The following is a 19259-nucleotide window of genomic DNA, read 5'->3' as shown; positions in this document are numbered from 1 at the left end:
TCCTTTCTCTGCAGGCTCGGCTGTGTAGGGAGGTGTAAGTGGTATGTGGGGGAATTTCACAATGCATGTGGAGGCATTTTATGACAAGTTGAGAGCATGTGGTGAGATTTTGGGATGACTGATAATTGGATCCTGAAGTTGTTTTGACATTAAGGATAATGTGTGACCCTTGAAGTATATCACGTTGCCCAATATTGTTTTATACTTGAAAATGTAAAAATACTATTAAAAATGGTTCTTCAACCAAGCAAATGTTATAACCCCTCCTGCTCAACCTGATTTGCTTGTACTAAGAAGTGTTATAGATCACAACTGAAGATGGAACTCTGAGAACAATCATCTGGACCAAAATAAATTTGTCCTGGCAAGTACCAATGACTGGGATTCCCACTGTCAAGTTCAGGAATTCCAGGAAATGTGGCTACAAACTGTGAACAATGTTAGAGATGAGATTTACTCAATAGATTTTGAAGGCTTCTTACCATCATTTTTTTCCAAGTACTATGTAAAGTTGAGAATAGAAACAACATTGTAGTGGCCAACATTTTAAAACAAGGTAAAACAAGAAATTTGTGTGAGAGCCACACTTTTGGGAACTCAAGTTCCCAAAGTTTCAGGAGGAAGAGAAGATTACCCCTGTAGCTTAAAGAGGACCAGCCGAAGAAAGAAATCCATGTGCATAAGCCCCATCCAGCAACCATCAGCCTCCACTCAGGCCCCAGTCACAACCTGCACACCTAGCCAAGATCTCCATCTCCAGTAATTTGAGGCTCTCAGGCAACATTCATCCCCAGGCTTAGGCTTAACCCACAGCCTTGGGAAGATCCCAATGTTAAGCAGGCTCCAGTCCTAGCTAGTCCCATGTTGCATTCACCTCTAGGACTTGCCAGTCTCAAGCTTCACAAGTGGAGGCTGTCCCCAATCTACATGTTAAGGTTGGTCCCATTGTATGGTAATTTGTATTGTATTTTGTGCATCTCCTGTTTGCTTTATTTTTTAATTAGGTGGTAGGGTTCATACCCATACAGTTTCAGTTTCAAGGAGGGTCACGAGGTAGGATAGGGACAAACTAGGTGGGAGGGCAGAATCTGTTCACAGGCAGCAGTCAGCAACTCCAATGGAAGTTCACCGCAAGACGGCTTTGGAAACTTGCGTGTTGGAAGAATCCACAAGCGAAGATGAGAAACAACAAGTTGGCCAGGACCAAAGACGTGACATGGTGGACCACTAGTGTAGTCCAGTGAGAGCCATTCTCGGTGGTGCACTCACCTGTGTACAAGACAAGGGTACCCTTCCCCTGCCTCATTCTAGCAACTCTGACACCCCCTTCTAGTCTTTGGTGACAGGTGAGGAAGTCCTCTCACCCAGCCAAATCCCAGCACAGTGTATTTCTCTTTTCCTCCCTCTCTACCATAACATATTGAAATAGACAAGATAGGCATGGCTCTATTAAAGAAATATCAACTACAACTGATAGCAAAATATGTGCCAGGCAGATCTATCGAGGTGTCTCGTAAAATAACAAATGTAATTAAAACAGTTGCAACTCGGGTTCCATGATGAAACCTTGCAAATCCCAAGAAATAGACCTTAAACAATCAAAGGCTTCCACAGGGGAAGATGCTTCGACCTATAGCCTTGTGTATATGCCTTTCCACCAAGTCCACTTTATCACAAAATTCAGCTGAAGATTCAGCAGGAGAAATGGGAGGCATTTGTATTTTCCTGTAATGGTCATGCAGGTAATTTTCACGTACTTGGTCTATAATGGGTAGAATATGCTTGGAGCAAATAGAGAAAAGGTCTATTGCTGAACCTAGTAACCTCTTTTTCTGTCATGGATACATAACTAAAAGGGAAGAACACAATCTACTTTATATTAAAGAGTCTGGAGGAAATTCTTTCACCATGCAAAAGTGGGCAATCATTATCCAACCACAGCAACATCATATTCTACATGTATTAGTCATTTCTGGACAAAAGCCTGCATTTAAATACTAAATAATATACTGAAGTGCAGTGAGCCTCTCAAAATCTAATAAACCAATTTGCTAAAGACATAAAAACTGTCAAATTAAAGTTATTCCCCAAATTTATATATCTTGTTATTTTTGGTTGTGGTAACGTATAGACCTTTATTGTCAATATAACAAAATTTAGTTCCTCAACAAGAAGAGTCTTGAAGCAACAAGCATTGGTCTATCTTCAAACATAAATTTGTCATTGGACCAATGCAACAATTTCTGCCTACTTTACATCAATCAGGACTTCATTCTTTCCAGATTCACAGTCAGAGCAAGGAGAAGCAAGGGACACTATGGATTTTGTGAGAGCCAAGAAACCCTATGTGGATTGTACAAAGTCATTGAGGTGATTCTGTGATATTTTAGCAGAACAAAAAATGTCTAATTGATTCTCTACACTACTGCACATGAGCTGGAATATGGACATTTCACTTCTTGGGTGTTTTTTGCTAAATTAGTGATGGGTAATCTGATACACATCAGGGGCCTCATGGTGTGGCCCTCTAACCTTCAAAAGGGCCGCACATTCCCTTAATCTCAGTAATAAGTTAAAACAATACATTTAATCAAAAAAAGAGATGGCTCTCTGTAATTACATCAGCTGGCAACTGAAACAAGTGTTACAAGCTAGAATAACAAATATGACAAAGCAAGAAGGAGTTGGGGCCACAGCTTAAGGCTCATCACTGTGCTAAATGCTCACTGGCTGTAATTTAATGAATACATTAATCAATCACTAAAAGATAGATGTGGTGAATTTCTAGGTGTGTTCAATAAGTGAGCACTTATTCTGTTTCATTTGCATACTCTGCCTGAAAATCTACCATGTTGCTTGACCAACACGGTCTAATAAATATCTCACCCAGTATCCCAAAAAGGCCATGTTTATGGATTTCTCAAATTATTTCCTTAATTATGTATTTATAGACAGTCGCAAATCCGCATGTATTTCCTTAAAACATGGTGTGTTAGATGTTCCTAAAGCAGGTCCACCACCTAGGAAAAGATATTACTGAGGTGCCCTCTACCCGGAGCTCTGGGTGCTGCAACGTGCAAACGGTTTTTCCCACTGTTCTGCCGGTTTTGTAATGCAGGCCCGGGAAATCAATTCCGATCACCAAATTTAAATGTCAGCGGAGGGGTGTTGGTGGGTGGGTGAGCAATAGGACTAATCTATTCTCCTGCTCACACTCTGCTGGGGCTGTAAGAGGAATCCCAGGAATTAATGCTGCACACAGCAGCCAGCGGAAGTCTGACTAGGGTGTAGAGCACCTTAAGAACATTTTTTTTCTTTTTACTAAATTGTAGTGCAACCTTAAAGCGTACTTGACAGCCATTGTGTGGACCAATATTCAAGAGAAGGCGGCCTGTCCGTTTACGGAGGAATGAGGCACAAAATCCTAAGTATAGTCATGAATAATTAGTTTAAAATACGGCTGCCCTCACGGTGTGTAGATAAAAGGAACAATACAAGAAGAAAGTTGAGCAACTGCAGTAAAACATGACAGCTAGATTATATTGTTAGATAAAGCTGGGTGTATCACAACATTCTTAATGTTTACAGGCTCTGAACACTTAATAACAGTAACCGTCAAGAAAAGTTTCAGCAAATGCTGAGTATATTGACTTGTGTGGCTTAGTTATGATAAAGGATAGGATGATGCATAACTAGTAATTTATATAGAACTGCTAGTATTCTGCTTTGACGGTCGTCATTAAGAATCCAGGGACACAGACTAATTACTCAGTTTTTCTTCTTTAGTCAGTTCAAAATCTACAACTCCTCCAAATAACTGTAACATATTACAATTCTCCTTCGAGTGATACATTAAAATGAAGATAGAATGCAGGTTGAGTTCTGTCCTACACATAGACCTCATCATACCATGTACTACATGTTCCCGTGCTCTGACTTGGTTACATGTATGTGACAATGGAGCATATTGGAGGAATGCAGTCTGATGAGAACCCAGATCCATTAACTCTTCTGTTAACACATGCGCAGTGATTGGTTAGTGTTCAAGGTATCGGACTGTCCCGCTGAAACGGAGAATAACCAACATTCAGTGGCTACACTCAAATAACCCTATGAACAGTGCACCCCACATAATTATGCCTCTTTACTCAAATATAGTCTGTCTAGGATATGATGCTTAGTTGCCAGTAGATGTAAATAAAGACATAGTCAGTCCATGCCTGCCGAGTGTCATGAGTGCTCCTCTGTGGTTCCGCTGAATGATCTGCTCCTCACGTGATTTCGCAGTTGTTGTATTAACTCAGGATTTTGCTGCTGGATCTGTTGTGCAAACTGCTGTCCCCTGCCAAGAGAAAATACACCCTAATTATTAATAATCAGCATGAATTATTTACTGTGAAAGAGCTCTAGGCAGCCTGCAAACCATTACAGAACTCAGTGTGTTGTGAGAAAAGACCATCTTACAGCTTTTGAAAGTAAACAATGATGTCAGCCAAGGCTGAAGACAATGAAGCATATTCCAAATTAGGAATCCAGTCACTGAGGGCTCGTTCCCACAAGGTCGCAGAGGAACCTATTGTACTGACTGCATTAATGTGTGAGACATAAGGTGTGCCACATTCTGAACATTGTAAATGAGATGTAAACATTGTAGAATGCAATAGTGGGGACAAGCACATTAGAAACCATTTATCCTATTTTAATGCGCTTTTCGGGCATTTATTATTAATGGCTGAAAAGTGCATTAATAGCGGAGAGGTGTGAATAAGCCATACAACTATGAATTTAACATATAAAAAGTGAATATAATGGTTATAAGAAGTTAGATACTAGAATATATATTCATTTGGTGTATTATATGGCTTCCACTTGATCTTTTGTGGCTCTCAGAGAATTTGCCTTAATGTTTTTAGACCAATTGTGTGATGAATCAGTTCTCCAGAAAATATAAAAAAAAAATATTTTTTAATTCTAACAAATATAAAAAAAAAAAAGTTTTAGGATTCATGTTAATCTATTATACACACAATTCATCAAAGAAATTAAAATGCAAATTGCAGATTTAAGAGAGATTAGTTGTATTTTTCAGGACAGATAGGGCTGTCTTTTTGTAGCATACGGGAACAAATATCTTTTTATTTAGGTGCAATATACAATGAAAAATAAATTAACAAAATATTTAAAATTAGCTATTTCTTCAATATAAGAATACCAAAATATAGCGAGTGTAGGCCTTGAAAAGTCTCAATATCCCACTTTAGGCAGCATTGATAGATTTATATAAATACTTACGCTTGTATGAGACTGGAAAGATCTGTTAGCCCCCCAACACCTGCAGCTGGACCCCCTCCAGCATTTGACATCATACCAGACATTCTGCAAGACAGTACAGCAATACTTACTAGAAATAATTGCACATAACCCAATCATTTTAGTACAGACCATCACTACATTTAAAGTAGATAAATCTACCACTTATCACAAGTGTGATAAGTAAGAAGAAAGTCAGAGAAAGCTGCTCATCTAAGACCGGGTACACACTATACAAAATTTCTCCCAATGCAATAGCCTTAACGATTTTAGCAACGACTAAAAAAAAAAGGGATAAAAAGTCCCGATCAGCATGTCCATTCATGTGTACACACTATACACGGTTTACCTTCAGCTCTGTGCTCTTCATCTGTCATAACCATCGGCTGAAAAGATTGTGACTCTGCACACTCCATAGAGATCTATGGACACTGCCGGTCATGAGTGCTTACACACTGCAGGATTGGAATGACATTGTTCTATCATTGAACAAGATTTTAAGCCCAGTTTAAAAATCAAATGAATCAAATACAATGTGTTTTGGAGTGATAATCGTTCATCGTTGCAGCCTACACACTAATGGGATATCAGGCCAAACGGTCGTTTATCGTTTGATTGGCCCGATAATCAGCTGAAAACACTGTAGTGTGTACCCAGCCGTAGTGCATCTACTGCAGTGGAAACAATATTTATAGTCTTTATTTCAGTATCCAGCCCTCTGACTAGTTTATACAGCACTGGACAATGGAGCCTTAATATATTTTTTTTGTTAGACACAGTCACATCCCCATTTTACATTTTTCAGGCTGAAATTACCCAAAATAAGAAGTAAGGAAACAAAACGCACATAGCAATTTAAAATTGACCATAGTGGTTTACTGTGTTAAACAGTCTGTTCCAGCATGTGTACTATCTATACATGGGTATATCTGTAATGTACCCACAGCAGCAATGACATTGTGTCAATCTAATTATTATCTACTAGTTTCAACTTGAATTACAGCAGCAAATCTGGAAGGTTCAAAACCTAAAAATCAGGAGAAAAACAAAAGTAGTTGAGAATAATCTGGATTCCTACTGAACAAAAATTATACAATAAGAGTTCAGACTAGTGTCACTAGAGGGAGCCATTCTGACATTTATTTGCATGATGTAAGCAATGAATTCAGGTGTAGCTAGTAGATTTATGCTTTAACTAAATATTTGAAGCTAATTCTGTATTACATTGTAGTACTTGGGCTCTGTCTACACCTTGATGCACAGTAGTTATTCCAGCATATATTCACATATCCAGGGATCATGTGTGTGCTAAAAAAAAAAATAAAAAATAAAAAAAAGGGAGTCACATTCAAACTTGATGTACACGGATCAATTCTGACACTCAACCCCTCTGAATAGGACTCTTAGTTTTGATAATTTGGACGAGACATAGTCATTGGGACGACCACCCAGAACCCTTCTAGCGGTCGGAAGATTACTGCGCACCCAGGCTGGTAGATGCTAATAGCTATTATCTTTCAACCGCATTTTCCACCATGCCCGATAATAATGATCTCAATTCCGACAGGATTATTACAGGCGATTGCTGTCATCTTTGGTCCTTACACCCCAATTACCCAATATACATTGCAATATCCCAGCATGGATGGGCACCTCAGCTATTTTCTGATCATAGAGCATCCACATAGTATCTCAGCCAGATCCCTCACAGGACACAAGTTATCTGTTGATATATCATTCTTAAATTTCTTTATTTAGAACACTCAATGATTGGCAAACAATATACAATTAGTAAACGGTGATTAATACAAGATGCAAAACTTCATCACAAGAAGCACTCCTCTATAGGAAAGAAAACGTGATTTAATGAAATCAAAACATGTTAAAAATAGTGATTTAAGCTCCTCTAACAACCATGTAAAATAATGAGAAGGTGGGTAACTCACAGCTGTTGTACTTGTGGATCCTGCATTAAGCTGGCTGCCTAGGAGAGATATGAAAAATAAAAGAACGTTATAGGTTCAGCCATCAGTAAGGACAATAACCAAAAAAAAATCACTATAACCAAACATAATATAATTGTAATTTAACGGGTCATAAAGATAAAAGCCTGAACTACCAGTTTTGTCAATACAGGAAGAGGGCAGCACAGCTGTAGCACATGGCATTGTACACACCCTTCATTCCAGTGTCACTTACCACACTGTACAAGAAGTAATGTGACCCAGCTGTTCAATGCTACCTGCAGGCTGTGACTCCCGATTAATTTCACACTCTTGCTTTGTGCATTTGGGGGTAGAGGTGATGGAAGACCTGTACTCGCTAAACAAGCTGTTCTTATCAGGTGGAGCTGAAAATATCACATTGTAGTGCAATTTAATGCTTTCAAGAGAGCAAACACTATTGTGTCATTTAGGCCTCCTACTTCCTCTAAATATGCAAATTATTTTTTTAGTTATTAATGTTATTATTAATAGTTATTATTATTATCATCACTTATTTGTTAGTCGCCACAAGGTATCCGCAGCGCCGCACACAGTACTAACAGTAGACTATACAGGGCGAAACCATACAGAACAATGAACAAAAAGTACCAATACTTCAGAAACTCCGGCTAGTCATATGCAGTAAAGACGGAGCGGAAGAACAGGTATGGAGACAGGAGGCGAGGGGGCCCTGCTCATATGAGCTTACATCCTAAGAGAGGGTAAACAGACCAGGCACAAGAGGAGCCAGTTGAGGCAAGAGGAGAGAAGGGAGGACGAGCAAAAGGGAGGAGATGGGGGTTAAGTATATGGTTGGTAGACTTTGAGGAAGAGGTGAGTTTTGAGTGCACGTTTGAAGGAGCACAGAGTAGGAGAGAGACAGATGGAACGAGGGGGGGGTCGTTCCATAGAAGGGGGGCTGCACGGGAAAAGTCTTGGATTCTGGAGTGGGAAGAGGTGATAAGAGTGGAGGAGAGGCGGCGGTCGTTGGCCGAGCGCAGGGAGCGGGCAGAAGTGTGAATGGAGGGTAGGTTAGAGATATAAGGGGCAGGAGAGTTGGAGAGAGCCTTGTAAGTGGTGGTGAGGAGTTTGAAAAGGATTCTGTAGGGGAAGGGGATATATTTATATATCACATACATATTCTGCAGCGCTTTACAGAGAATACTTGATCATTCACATCCCTGCCCCAGTGGAATCTACAATCTATGTTCCCTACCACAGACATACTGTAGGACTAACTTGTCAGAAGCCAAATAACCTAACAGAATTTCTTATGATAATCTATGTATTTTGCTAGCTCCTAAAATATAGACTCTGTGCATCCATCCTTATTTCACAGTATTCCATCTAGCCGTGTACTCATATATGAAGCAATACTATTTAGTCAGGTCCCCATAATGGATGATAAGCAAATGGACAGGGCTATCTCCTGTAATCTGATAACTACTATTCTGATTGCCTGCGACCATTCAATATTAACCTGTCAATTTTATCCTTATAACCCCGTGCTCTTCCAGCACAATTTATATGAACCATATGATAATTGTGCCTACATAAAATGACTGGATAGTTATAACAAACAGTAAATCAAGTTGATTCATCCTTCCGTAGTATAATCTAGTGCTGCGTAAAATGGTTTATTTTAGGAAGTTTAGTTCAATTTACTACAAGAATGGACAGTGGCAGAACAACTGTGGATGCAGGGAGTGAGTCCGCTACGGTGAAATGACGGATCCACCTCCCACCCACCAACAAACAAGATCCCCACCACCACCCAAGGCTCTTGCAGCACTCCCCATGGCCACCGCTCCACTGATGTCCTCTTCTGAGCAACCCAAGCGCAGTTGCCCAATGTGCCACACTCTCTGATCTTTTTTCAGAGTGAGGAGGCCAGGAGACTACAGTGGCATCTCCAGGCCCCTATACAAGTTTTTCCACTCTTCCACCCCCAAAAGTGGGGTTTCCAGTACCATTCCACCCCTTATGACTACATGCCACATAGCCATCATTACAGCATTACCAATGTTCTCATGCAGATTGGGTGGCAAGTAAGCCAATGATTTCCTGGTTATGGTGGTCTATGGAGGAAACTCCGGCATTACCATGATGCTTGGGAAGTATGAATGAATGATGAATCAATGTTTCAAATTAGAATCATTAAAAGGACCTATTATTGTTATCGTTTATTTATATAGGCAGCATGAGTACACACATCCGGATTGTCATGATGGTCTGTGTAAGAATATAAACTTAAGGTACAGGAATCACTCACCATGCTCACATAGGCTGGGTTATTCATCAGACTGGCCATATCAAATCCCCATCCTGCACTCGTCTACAAAGAGAAAAACAAAAGCGGATTATAAAAAGGGAGCTAAAAACACAGATATATATGATATATACATACATATATACATATATACACACACACACATACACACGTACGTACACAAACACACATATATAAGTATACATCCTACTAGGATACAACTAAAGATGTTTGGCATTGTATTTACAGCTTCTATGCAGCAGAGTGGATGCTATTGTTCTCTCATAAGCATATTTGTAATTAATGACAGAAAGTCTGATGTGTAGATAGAGACATCTTCCGAATGATCACTTTATAAACATCAAACAAGAGAGTTCTATATGTAAATCATAAGAATATTATGAGTCACTGAGGAATTCTTTGACCAAATATAGGCATGAACCTGCAGGATATCAAGTGATTTATACTATTCATAATAAATTTACAGTAAGGGCTGCATTATTCCTTACAGACGTTTACGTTGCAGTGGTGACATTAGAACATGCAGTTAATACAGACATTATTTACAGCAGTTTAGCATCAGTTTTGGAAGCTATATCTAGGTGCAGGTATGCTTTCTGGATGAAATAAGCATAGTGCCATATCTGAGAAACATACAAGTATTCCATATTTTCTACTATGGAAACTTCGTCACCAGGGGCAATATTTCATTATAAATTGTGGTATGGCAGTTCCAATCCATAGTAAACAATGCAAACATACAAATGCTGTCCTAGCAAAGAATGGATAAACATCTTTAGGCGCTACCTGCCTAAAGATGTTCCTACCACTGGATGTGATAGGAACTTCATTAAGATAAGTCCTACCACTTCCAGTGGGTCCACTGGAAAAGAACCTTGCTGTGAGTCATTACCATCGGCCAAAATCTGGTAGGCAGCCATTACCTGGCAATTGGAGTATTATTGTATATCAGTATTATTTTCCATGTGCATCAATTTCATGAATGCGAGTACTTCTTGAACGATATCGGCATTATAAAAGAAGTTTATTCATCAATGTGTGGATCCGATAGGGAATCTATTTATTATTTTTTGGACTTGTATACCATTCTTTTGACTTGTGTGATGTTAGTCCGGTATATATATATTGTTATTGGTATATAGCAGGTAGCACCGAAAGTTGTTTATCCATTCTTTGCTATGATTCTATGTCTGCAGGTGACATAACAGGTATACACCTTAGGCAGCCACCTCTTGGAGTGCTTTAGGTTGTAAATTTTTTTGTTATTTATATGCAGATAGTCTCCAGCAAAATAGCTTATTGACATACATTTTATAAACAAGGGGGAAGACCGACTTACAGGGCTGGGTACTTGTCTGGCTTTCTGTTCTGCCATCTTTAAATAAGACTTGTAGGACTCATTTTCAGGATCTAGATCCAAGGCTTTCTGGTAGTTGCCGATTGCTTCTTTGTATTTATTCAACGCTGCCAGGGCTCGCCTGTAGAGAAATAACCACCAATATGCCAACACAGTTGATGCACACCTTTAGCAATTCTAGAATATGGCCACTATGTGACACTGTCACATTCTACTTTACAAATAGATACTGTATTTAATATTACATTGCTGGATCAAAATAAAAATATACAGGTTTTTGGTGCAATATAGCATTTAGCCTCTGCCTTTGGAGAACTATACAATAAAATAGGATATATTCAGGAATATGATAGACATTATTATTTGATCTTCCAAATTAGTTTCTCTACACATGCAATATATTTCACAGAATGATGTTTTTTGATGAATCAGTCATTTGTAGCTATTCTTATTACAGGATTTGTTAGGACCTTGCAACAAATAACTACTTTGTAGCTGAAAACAAAATGTGAATAACCTCTGAATGTTTTTCTTCTTAAAAATAGGCAGGATATAGATTTGTAGTTTGCTATATTGCTCTGCAATGGACCAAATGATCATTAATGCTGTGTAGTAAATGGTACAAAATCCAAAGTAAAGCAATAACTTTGCATAATGGATGTCTTCACTGGCTGGTATATGTCACTGAATGGCATCATGATAGATACAGGATCATTTATTGATAATAAGAGTGATACAATAAAGTAGTGAGGACTTTTAATGCCTATTTGTCCAATTTTAGCTATTAAATGTACCTTATGAATGCTGTTGTAAACACGTATTACATATTTTACATAATATATGAATGAGTTGTGACATGTTCTCACAAATATGCCACTTTCTTATTATAGTTCTGTTAAGATATGGACTTGTTCAAATGGAATGCCAAAAATGTGACATTCAGAATGCAGAGTATTTAAAGAATGAGCAAGAACTGGTACAGGACATGGTCAACACACTACAAGGTAATGCAGGCTGAAACACAAGATATGCTGAGTGACCTCTTACCCCATTCTCCCATATGCTTTGCTGTATTTTGCATCAATAGATATTGCTTTCTCGCAGTCTGTTATTGCGTCGCTATGGTGGCCTAACTGACTATGTGCAGCAGCCCTGGAAATAAAGAAATAATATTATCAATTGAACACTTATTTCAGTTAACAGATTAGCAAACCAGAGTACAACATTAAAAAAAACCTCTAAATCTGTGTTTCTATACCAAGCAGAGTTTATTAAAGTAAGACAAAAACATGTACAGAAAAAAAAAAAAGTTGTCATTGCTAATAATAAATTACAGTAGATTAGAAATACATTTCATTGGAGGCAGGCATAGATAAGCTGTCTATTTTAAACCTCATTACAGATCATAAAGCAAACCAACTACAGTCACTCAATATGGAAGGTTGAAGGCTGCAGCAGTAGGGTGGTCATAATGCAAGGACACGTAGCCAATTTAGATATGGGGATTATATAGCAATCAGTCATCCCAGATGAGTAAATGTCTGGGGAAACTTTATCAGGTCATTCTATACAATTTTCATGTAGTTTTATTAATTTTGAGACTTTATCTACTTTTCATATGAACTTGTTTAATTTGTGCTTGCAGATATGGTCACTCCATATGTAGACATAATCCAATCCTTATACACATCCAGAAGGATAAGGATGCCAGCAAGGCTAGAATAAATGAATTCAACTTCATGTGACAGATGATCAAATGGCTGCACACTAATATATGGAAGGGGTTTGATAGAAGTATGCCAATTACATAGTATGTTATTTATAACCTTTATTTATATAGCGCCAACATATTATGCATTCTTTGCAGAGTATGTTTATTCATTCACACTGGTCCTTGGAGTTTACAGTCTATATTCTTTAACACACATGCACATTAACCCACCATTATGTTTTTGGGGTGTGGTAGGAAACCCACACAAACCCGGGGGGAGCATACAAACTCCACACAGATAGGGCCCTGGACAGAACAGAACCTTGGTCTTGGCTGTTAATTGTGGTTTTGTGGTTAAGGTTGTTATTATTCACAGATATGGGTTGAAGAAATAGTGGAGTGTGGGATGTTCTAGTACATGCATAATGACCGTTTCTTGCCTTTTTGGAGAAGGGAACATTAATAGATAATTCCAGACAAAAATTAAACCAAAGTCGCAAAAGGGCTTGGATGTAAGCACTGAGACTATCCAGACATCTTATGCGTGCCTGCAGCGGTGGATTCACGCTTGCAAGCTCCAACTTGTGGTGGGTTGTCCATAGTTTTGCTGGAGTTTTCTTAGGACGTTTCAAACAAAACTACATTTTCACTGTTGGGTTTGCTTATCCTTTAACACCAATAACAACAGTATGGCACTGGATAATAGCTGATTTCTATAGGGAATGGAATTGCATGTTGAGATAGGAGTAAGAAACAGCTGCTGAATATACAGCTTGCATATCTAGTTGTGATTCGAGATGTTCACTGACCCCCGTGTTCTGGTTTTGGTTTTGGCAAAACTGCCCTCGTGTGTTTTGGTTTTGGTTTTGGCTCTGCATTTTTTATAAAAATTGCTAAAATCACATAAATTTTTGCTTTTTTGTTCCTACATTATTATTAACCTCAATAACACCAACTTCAAGTCATTTGCAGTCAATTTTGACCCCCTCACAGGTCACAATATTATTTTCATACACTTTTGGACAAATACTGCAGCGACCTGGCTGGATGCTAAGCAACAGAGCAATGACTGAAACACACAGCAGTTCCTAGCACATCTAGGAAACATTGGCACACAGCAGTGGCAGAAAAGAAAAGTGGTGCAAGATGGAATTGTCCTTGGATCATGAAATCAGTTATGGTTCATTTGATCGCTCCACCGTTCCTTGGATAACAGTGGTAATTCTACAGCGAATACATGAACAGAGTGAAGCAGTTGGTCATGTACAAGGAGACCCTCAAAGGTGGGAAAGGGATCCCAGATATACCCACCATGCTGCGCGCCTTCTTTGTCTGTAACTGCATCCACAGAACTCTTATTGAAAAGAACATTTGCTCTGCTGGGAAGTCCATGTCTCGCTTTTTCCTCCTGCCTCTTTGGAGGACCCTTGGTTGGGACAAGTGGGACAGCTCCTTCCCTTACAACTGGATTACACCTTGGTTTTACCTGGATGTTGGACAATTTGTGAGAGAGCACCATCTGGAGGGACTTAAACCAGACTTGTGGAAGCCAAAAACTGTCCACAAGCTCATCAGAGTTAAATACATTATAGAGTCTGTTCCAGGGCTCCCTGCTGCAACAACAAAACACGTGTGGGAGAATGTGGCCTCTAAGAGGCTAATAGACACAAGGACATTGCATAGTTGGCTATCTAGGGGGGTCTGCCTCTCAGGACATTCATGCACTCCCGGAACCTGTGCCGATATGTCCACTGCCCCTTCTGCATCACCAGAAGGGAAACAGCACAGCGTATTTTTTGGGACTGCCCCACTGCACAGGCACTGTTGCAGTGTGGCATATGAACTTAAGGACAGTGTGTACAGAACTTGCCTTTCATACAATTCGGTATTTTATGGATTATTTCCTGGGACCCACACCATAGGGGCAATCCAGGAAGCCCGACGCCTTATGAATTGCTTTAAGGATGCTTTTTGGCTTGCCAAGAATCGCTTCATCTTGAAAAGGGAGTAGATGACCATTCAGGACTGTCGCAGGCTGATCCACAGCCTGCTAAGAGACTACAACACCATTGACAGTCCTGAGGAAGAGGAAGAGGATTCATTTTCCATCTCCCTCTTCTCCCCCTATGTGTCTGTTTATTCAATAAAACCTTGGGCCTGTGTCTCCCCCTTCCTCACCCCCTGCAACCCATTCCCCTATCACTGTTTGAAGTTTTGTTGAATGACTTGCCTTAATTTATGCACCCTTCCCTATATTTGTGTCGGTCTCAATAAAGGTTTGGTCTTCTGTGTACTGCTGTGAATCCATTTTGATAACACAGTACAATGTTACTGCAGATTTACACCAAGCCTGCCAGCCCTAGTATTTGTATTTCAGCAATGACAATTAGCAATGGAGCTCTCTTCTTCGTGTATAACTTATATAACACCGTACAATTTGACAGCAAATTCAGAAGACCAAGCCTGCCAGCCTTAGTATTTGTATTTCAGCAATGACAATTAGCAATGCAGCAATGGAGTTCTCCTCTTTGTGTGTTACCTATATAAAACTGTACATTATGGGACTTAGCAGCTTTAGAAGACCAAGCCTGCCAGACCTATTAATTCTATTTAAGAAATGACAATTAGCAATGGAGCATTCATGAATGTCACTGTGGACTTTGAAGAACACTGCTACCCCCTCCTCTTTCTATTCTACCTACAACGCTGCCCAACTGCTCTACAGACTGTGCTACCCCTTCTGTGTCCCTCTGTGAAATGGTGCTAGATCACTGTGGAGGGCGATACTTCTATAATCCAAAACTCGCGGGATCCGACGACATAACAATGACGTTTTTGCCTCATTTTCAATTCCGAAAGCATGCAAACATGCAAAAGTACTGAGCTCGGCTCGGTACTCGGATTTGCTAAGTTCGGGTGTGTTCGGTTCTCGGGGAACCGAGCCTGAGCATCTCTAGTTGTGATATCAATACCATTTACAAAAATAACTGTGGAACTTATGTTAGACAACTGAATCAAATATTAGAAACATTGATCAGTAAAGCAAACACCCTGTGACTCATGGAAAATTATTCTATCACTTGATCAATGTTAAAATAAATTTGATATAATCAATTTGAGTAATAAATATATGCATACTGACATTTGCTTATGATTGGATACATTTCTTATAAGATATTAGTGATAATGCTTATTTCATATACCGATGACAGTAACATTAATATGTTGGATTAACCCAAGAAGGTTACTTTTATTATTACCATGGGAAACTAGATTTATAGTATTATATTTTAAAATACACACCATGCGAGTAGTCTTTAAACTGTATGCATGGTGTATTTTAAAATATAATACATATCTAGTTTCTCATAGAAATAATAAAATGAGCATTATCACTAATATTTTATAGGAAAATTATCTAATGAAAAGGGATTGGTTGCTGGTGATAAGCAAATGAATAGTGATTTTTGACAACGTTGAGAAATACTGTATAATAATGTGATTGTTGATGAATAGGAATCCGACATCTGGATAGGAATGACTCATCTGTGTATAAGAGTAAAATCATATGTAGAAATAAACCGAAATAAATAATAACTCTAATTGTAATATAACATACTAGTTCCTGAGGCTATATTAATGTAAATAATCATAATCTAGGAATAGGAACATTGCCTTTAAAAGAAGTTATATAAATCTGTATCCCACCATTTGGAGAGAACAAACCTATGTCCCAGAATAGCCAATCTGCTATTCAGCAAGTTGTAATGTTGTAGAGAAGGACACAGAGCTGGTGAAGGACTCCGCTATGAAATGTCATGAGTCATGAAGAAAAATTGACCACAAAGCAATATGTAGATAAGGATTTAACACATCATTTTCAAATACTCATTTAATAATTATACATCAACACTACATTTTGTAATATACCGTATATACTCATGTATAAGCCGAGATTTTATGCACATTTTTTCTGCTGCAAAAGCCTCCCCTCGGCTTATACTAGAGTCTATACGGTATATAGTTCACTTTTCAATGTAGGAATTCTAAATGAATTAAATAGAATGTTTTCCTCTTATTTTGCGTTTTTATGGAATGTCCTTGTACATATAAATTTCCCTTTTCATTGAGACTATGGGAAGAAATGTACCTGGTCTTTGAGGTGTCCCTGACTGCAGGATAACACTTTCTCTGTTTCTGATACTGTATAATTCAACAATTGCATTGGTTATACAAAGTGATATACCGTTTGGAAGTGTACATTTAAAGGGTCCCTTGTCTTAACTTGCATTGTGTGAAGGAAAGTAAAATATTAAAATACTGTGTTTTAATGATCCATATTTGGATAAAGACATTTTGGTAAGAGAGCAGCAAGCAGCACATTCGCCAAAAGGAATTCCGGGCCCCCGGGACAGCAACACCTTGGGGCCCCCTTGGATAGTCAACAAAGGGAGCATGGCCACAGCAGGTTGGTGGCTCCTACTAGTATACAGACCGGCCAGCACCCCCAGGCTCTTTAAATGCAGTCACAGAATGTGCATGGGGTCTCGCTGTCGTACACAAATATTTTTTTTATTTCTTTCAGCTTAATCTGTACCTCAATGCAATACATTTTATTATGGACAAGCTCTAGTTGTGCCGCACAACTTAATTTTTTAATAGCTATTTCATTTTATCAACTGCTTACCTGTTTTTAAATGAAACTATTATAAGTCCAGACTTCCATGTCGGCTCACACAAGTGCACAAGAACCCTTCACTACCCTGATAAGTGGTAAGACTCCTCTACCGCTGCCGAACAGTATTGCCATGAAGCAGAGTACATTAATGTACTGCCGTGGCATGAGAGACACCCAATGCCGCTGGTACTAGAAAAATGACCACATTCTTAGCCCTGGGTAGTTATGCTAGGCAGGGATAGCAATCCCCAGTTTCAGCTTTTCCTTTCAAACCAAGCACAATCATCCCTACACCTCTGTCACCAAGCTTGGACAGAAACAGTGGTTTGGAACAGTAAACAATCAGTACCTAGTGAGAGCCATACCTGGTAGGCTTGGGCATTATTAAGTGCTCCAGTATCCCTAATTAGTCACATAATGCAAAACAAGACCAGTGGAACTCATGCCGATGGATAGTACTGTGAATGTGCATCTATTGATTTAAAAAAAAACAACGAACAGGTTGCCATCAGTTTCAGCATCCAGTAGCGAGAGGCAAAGCAACACCTTATAGTATTATTGTAGCCAGGGGTTGGCTGGCAAATTTAAGCCTGAGGAGCAAGACTCTGTTTAGCAGCATATTTGGAACACTTTAAAGGGATAAAAAATGCCCTGTGACCCAGCCCTGGGGCAGATACCCACTGTGGGACCGACCCGTGGGGCAGATACCCACCAGCCCCTGTATGTACATAAAGTATAAAATAGGAACCATAAACCTTGCCCCTCTCATAACAACATTTTTCACGTTGGACCCATCAATATTCACTATATGAATATTGTATAATATTATATAATGATAATATTGCTTATAAGATAATGTACCATTTGTGTACATTATCCGATATGTGGCTGTTCTTATTCGGCTTGGTATTTCTGTTATGTTAAATAATCTTCCAATTTAAAAATCTATGCATATGTAATTTATATCTACACACACACACTGAGCTATTTATGTAATGGAGAACATAATTTAAATACTACTACTATGGAAGACTACTACCTGTTGCAGTAATACACAGCATTGTTCGGATCCAATTCTACAGCCTGCGAGTAACAATCCACTGCAGCATCATAATTCTGCTCCTTCATATAATTATTACCTGGAATAAAAGGTACTTGTTAGTTTGAATACCTTCATAATAATATTTACATGTTGTGATGTATTATTTTCAGGGCATACACTTTATTTAACAAAATCAGCTCAATAAGTTAGTTATTACATTTTTCAGTCCTTACATCTGAAACTTAAATGCGTTTACCTCAACTTAAAGGACCATCAAAATTTAAAATTCATCTTGCATTATATAGAGAGAGTTACTAATGATTTCAATAAATATATATATATGTAATAGATTCAGGAAGTTCCAATACGTGTACTGCATTTGTAATGAAGCAGACTCAAAGTCTACCTAGAATACAAACACTGGCTGGTAAAAAGTTTGTACACCAACAGTACTTACATTTCCTCTGTCTAGTTTCTCTTAAAAATCTGGGTCCTGATTCATTAAGGATCTTAAATTAAGAAGTTTCTTATTTAGGTCTCCTGGACAAAACCATGTTACAATGCAAGGGGTGCAAATTAGTTTTCTGTTTTGCACATAAGTTAAATACTGACTGTTTTTTCATGTAGCACACAAATACTTGATAGCCTATTTGTACACTGAAATTTAAAGTTGATATTTGTGTGCTACATGAAAAAACAGTCAGTATTTAACTTATGTGCAAAACAGAAAACTAATTTGCACCCCTTGCATTGTAACATGGTTTTGTCCAGGAGACCTAAATAAGAAACTTCTTAATTTAAGATCCTTAATGAATCAGGCCCCAGGATTTTAATGACAAGTGGGGCTATTTAGACTAGGTCATCCAATATACATATAATGTTTTGT

At 38.6% G+C, this 19259-nt stretch overlaps 1 protein-coding gene across 2 annotated transcripts in view; it reads right to left on the bottom strand.

Moving 5' to 3' along the window:
* Window positions 1-2585: 2585 nt before the first annotated feature.
* Window positions 2586-19259, bottom strand: part of SGTB (small glutamine rich tetratricopeptide repeat co-chaperone beta) — a 55520-nt gene continuing 38846 nt past the window's right edge. Inside the window, exons 5-12 of one of the 2 annotated variants that reach the window (XM_075182771.1) lie at window positions 18371-18470; window positions 11990-12094; window positions 10925-11063; window positions 9568-9630; window positions 7257-7294; window positions 6535-6618; window positions 5293-5376; window positions 2586-4342 (exon numbers count right to left, since the gene is read on the bottom strand). In XM_075182771.1, coding sequence (XP_075038872.1) covers window positions 4231-4342; window positions 5293-5376; window positions 6535-6618; window positions 7257-7294; window positions 9568-9630; window positions 10925-11063; window positions 11990-12094; window positions 18371-18470 — 725 coding nt within the window. In that variant the 3' untranslated portion in view covers window positions 2586-4230. The remainder of the gene's footprint in view (window positions 4343-5292; window positions 5377-6534; window positions 6619-7256; window positions 7295-9567; window positions 9631-10924; window positions 11064-11989; window positions 12095-18370; window positions 18471-19259) is intronic. The other variant, XM_075182781.1, reaches the window with a different exon arrangement.

The sequence above is a fragment of the Mixophyes fleayi genome, chromosome 1, assembly GCF_038048845.1.
Source record: "Mixophyes fleayi isolate aMixFle1 chromosome 1, aMixFle1.hap1, whole genome shotgun sequence".
Classification (NCBI taxonomy): Eukaryota; Metazoa; Chordata; class Amphibia; order Anura; family Limnodynastidae; genus Mixophyes; species Mixophyes fleayi.
The sequence above is the reverse complement of the archived record's forward strand: the minus strand, read 5'-3'. Positions and strand labels throughout refer to the sequence as shown.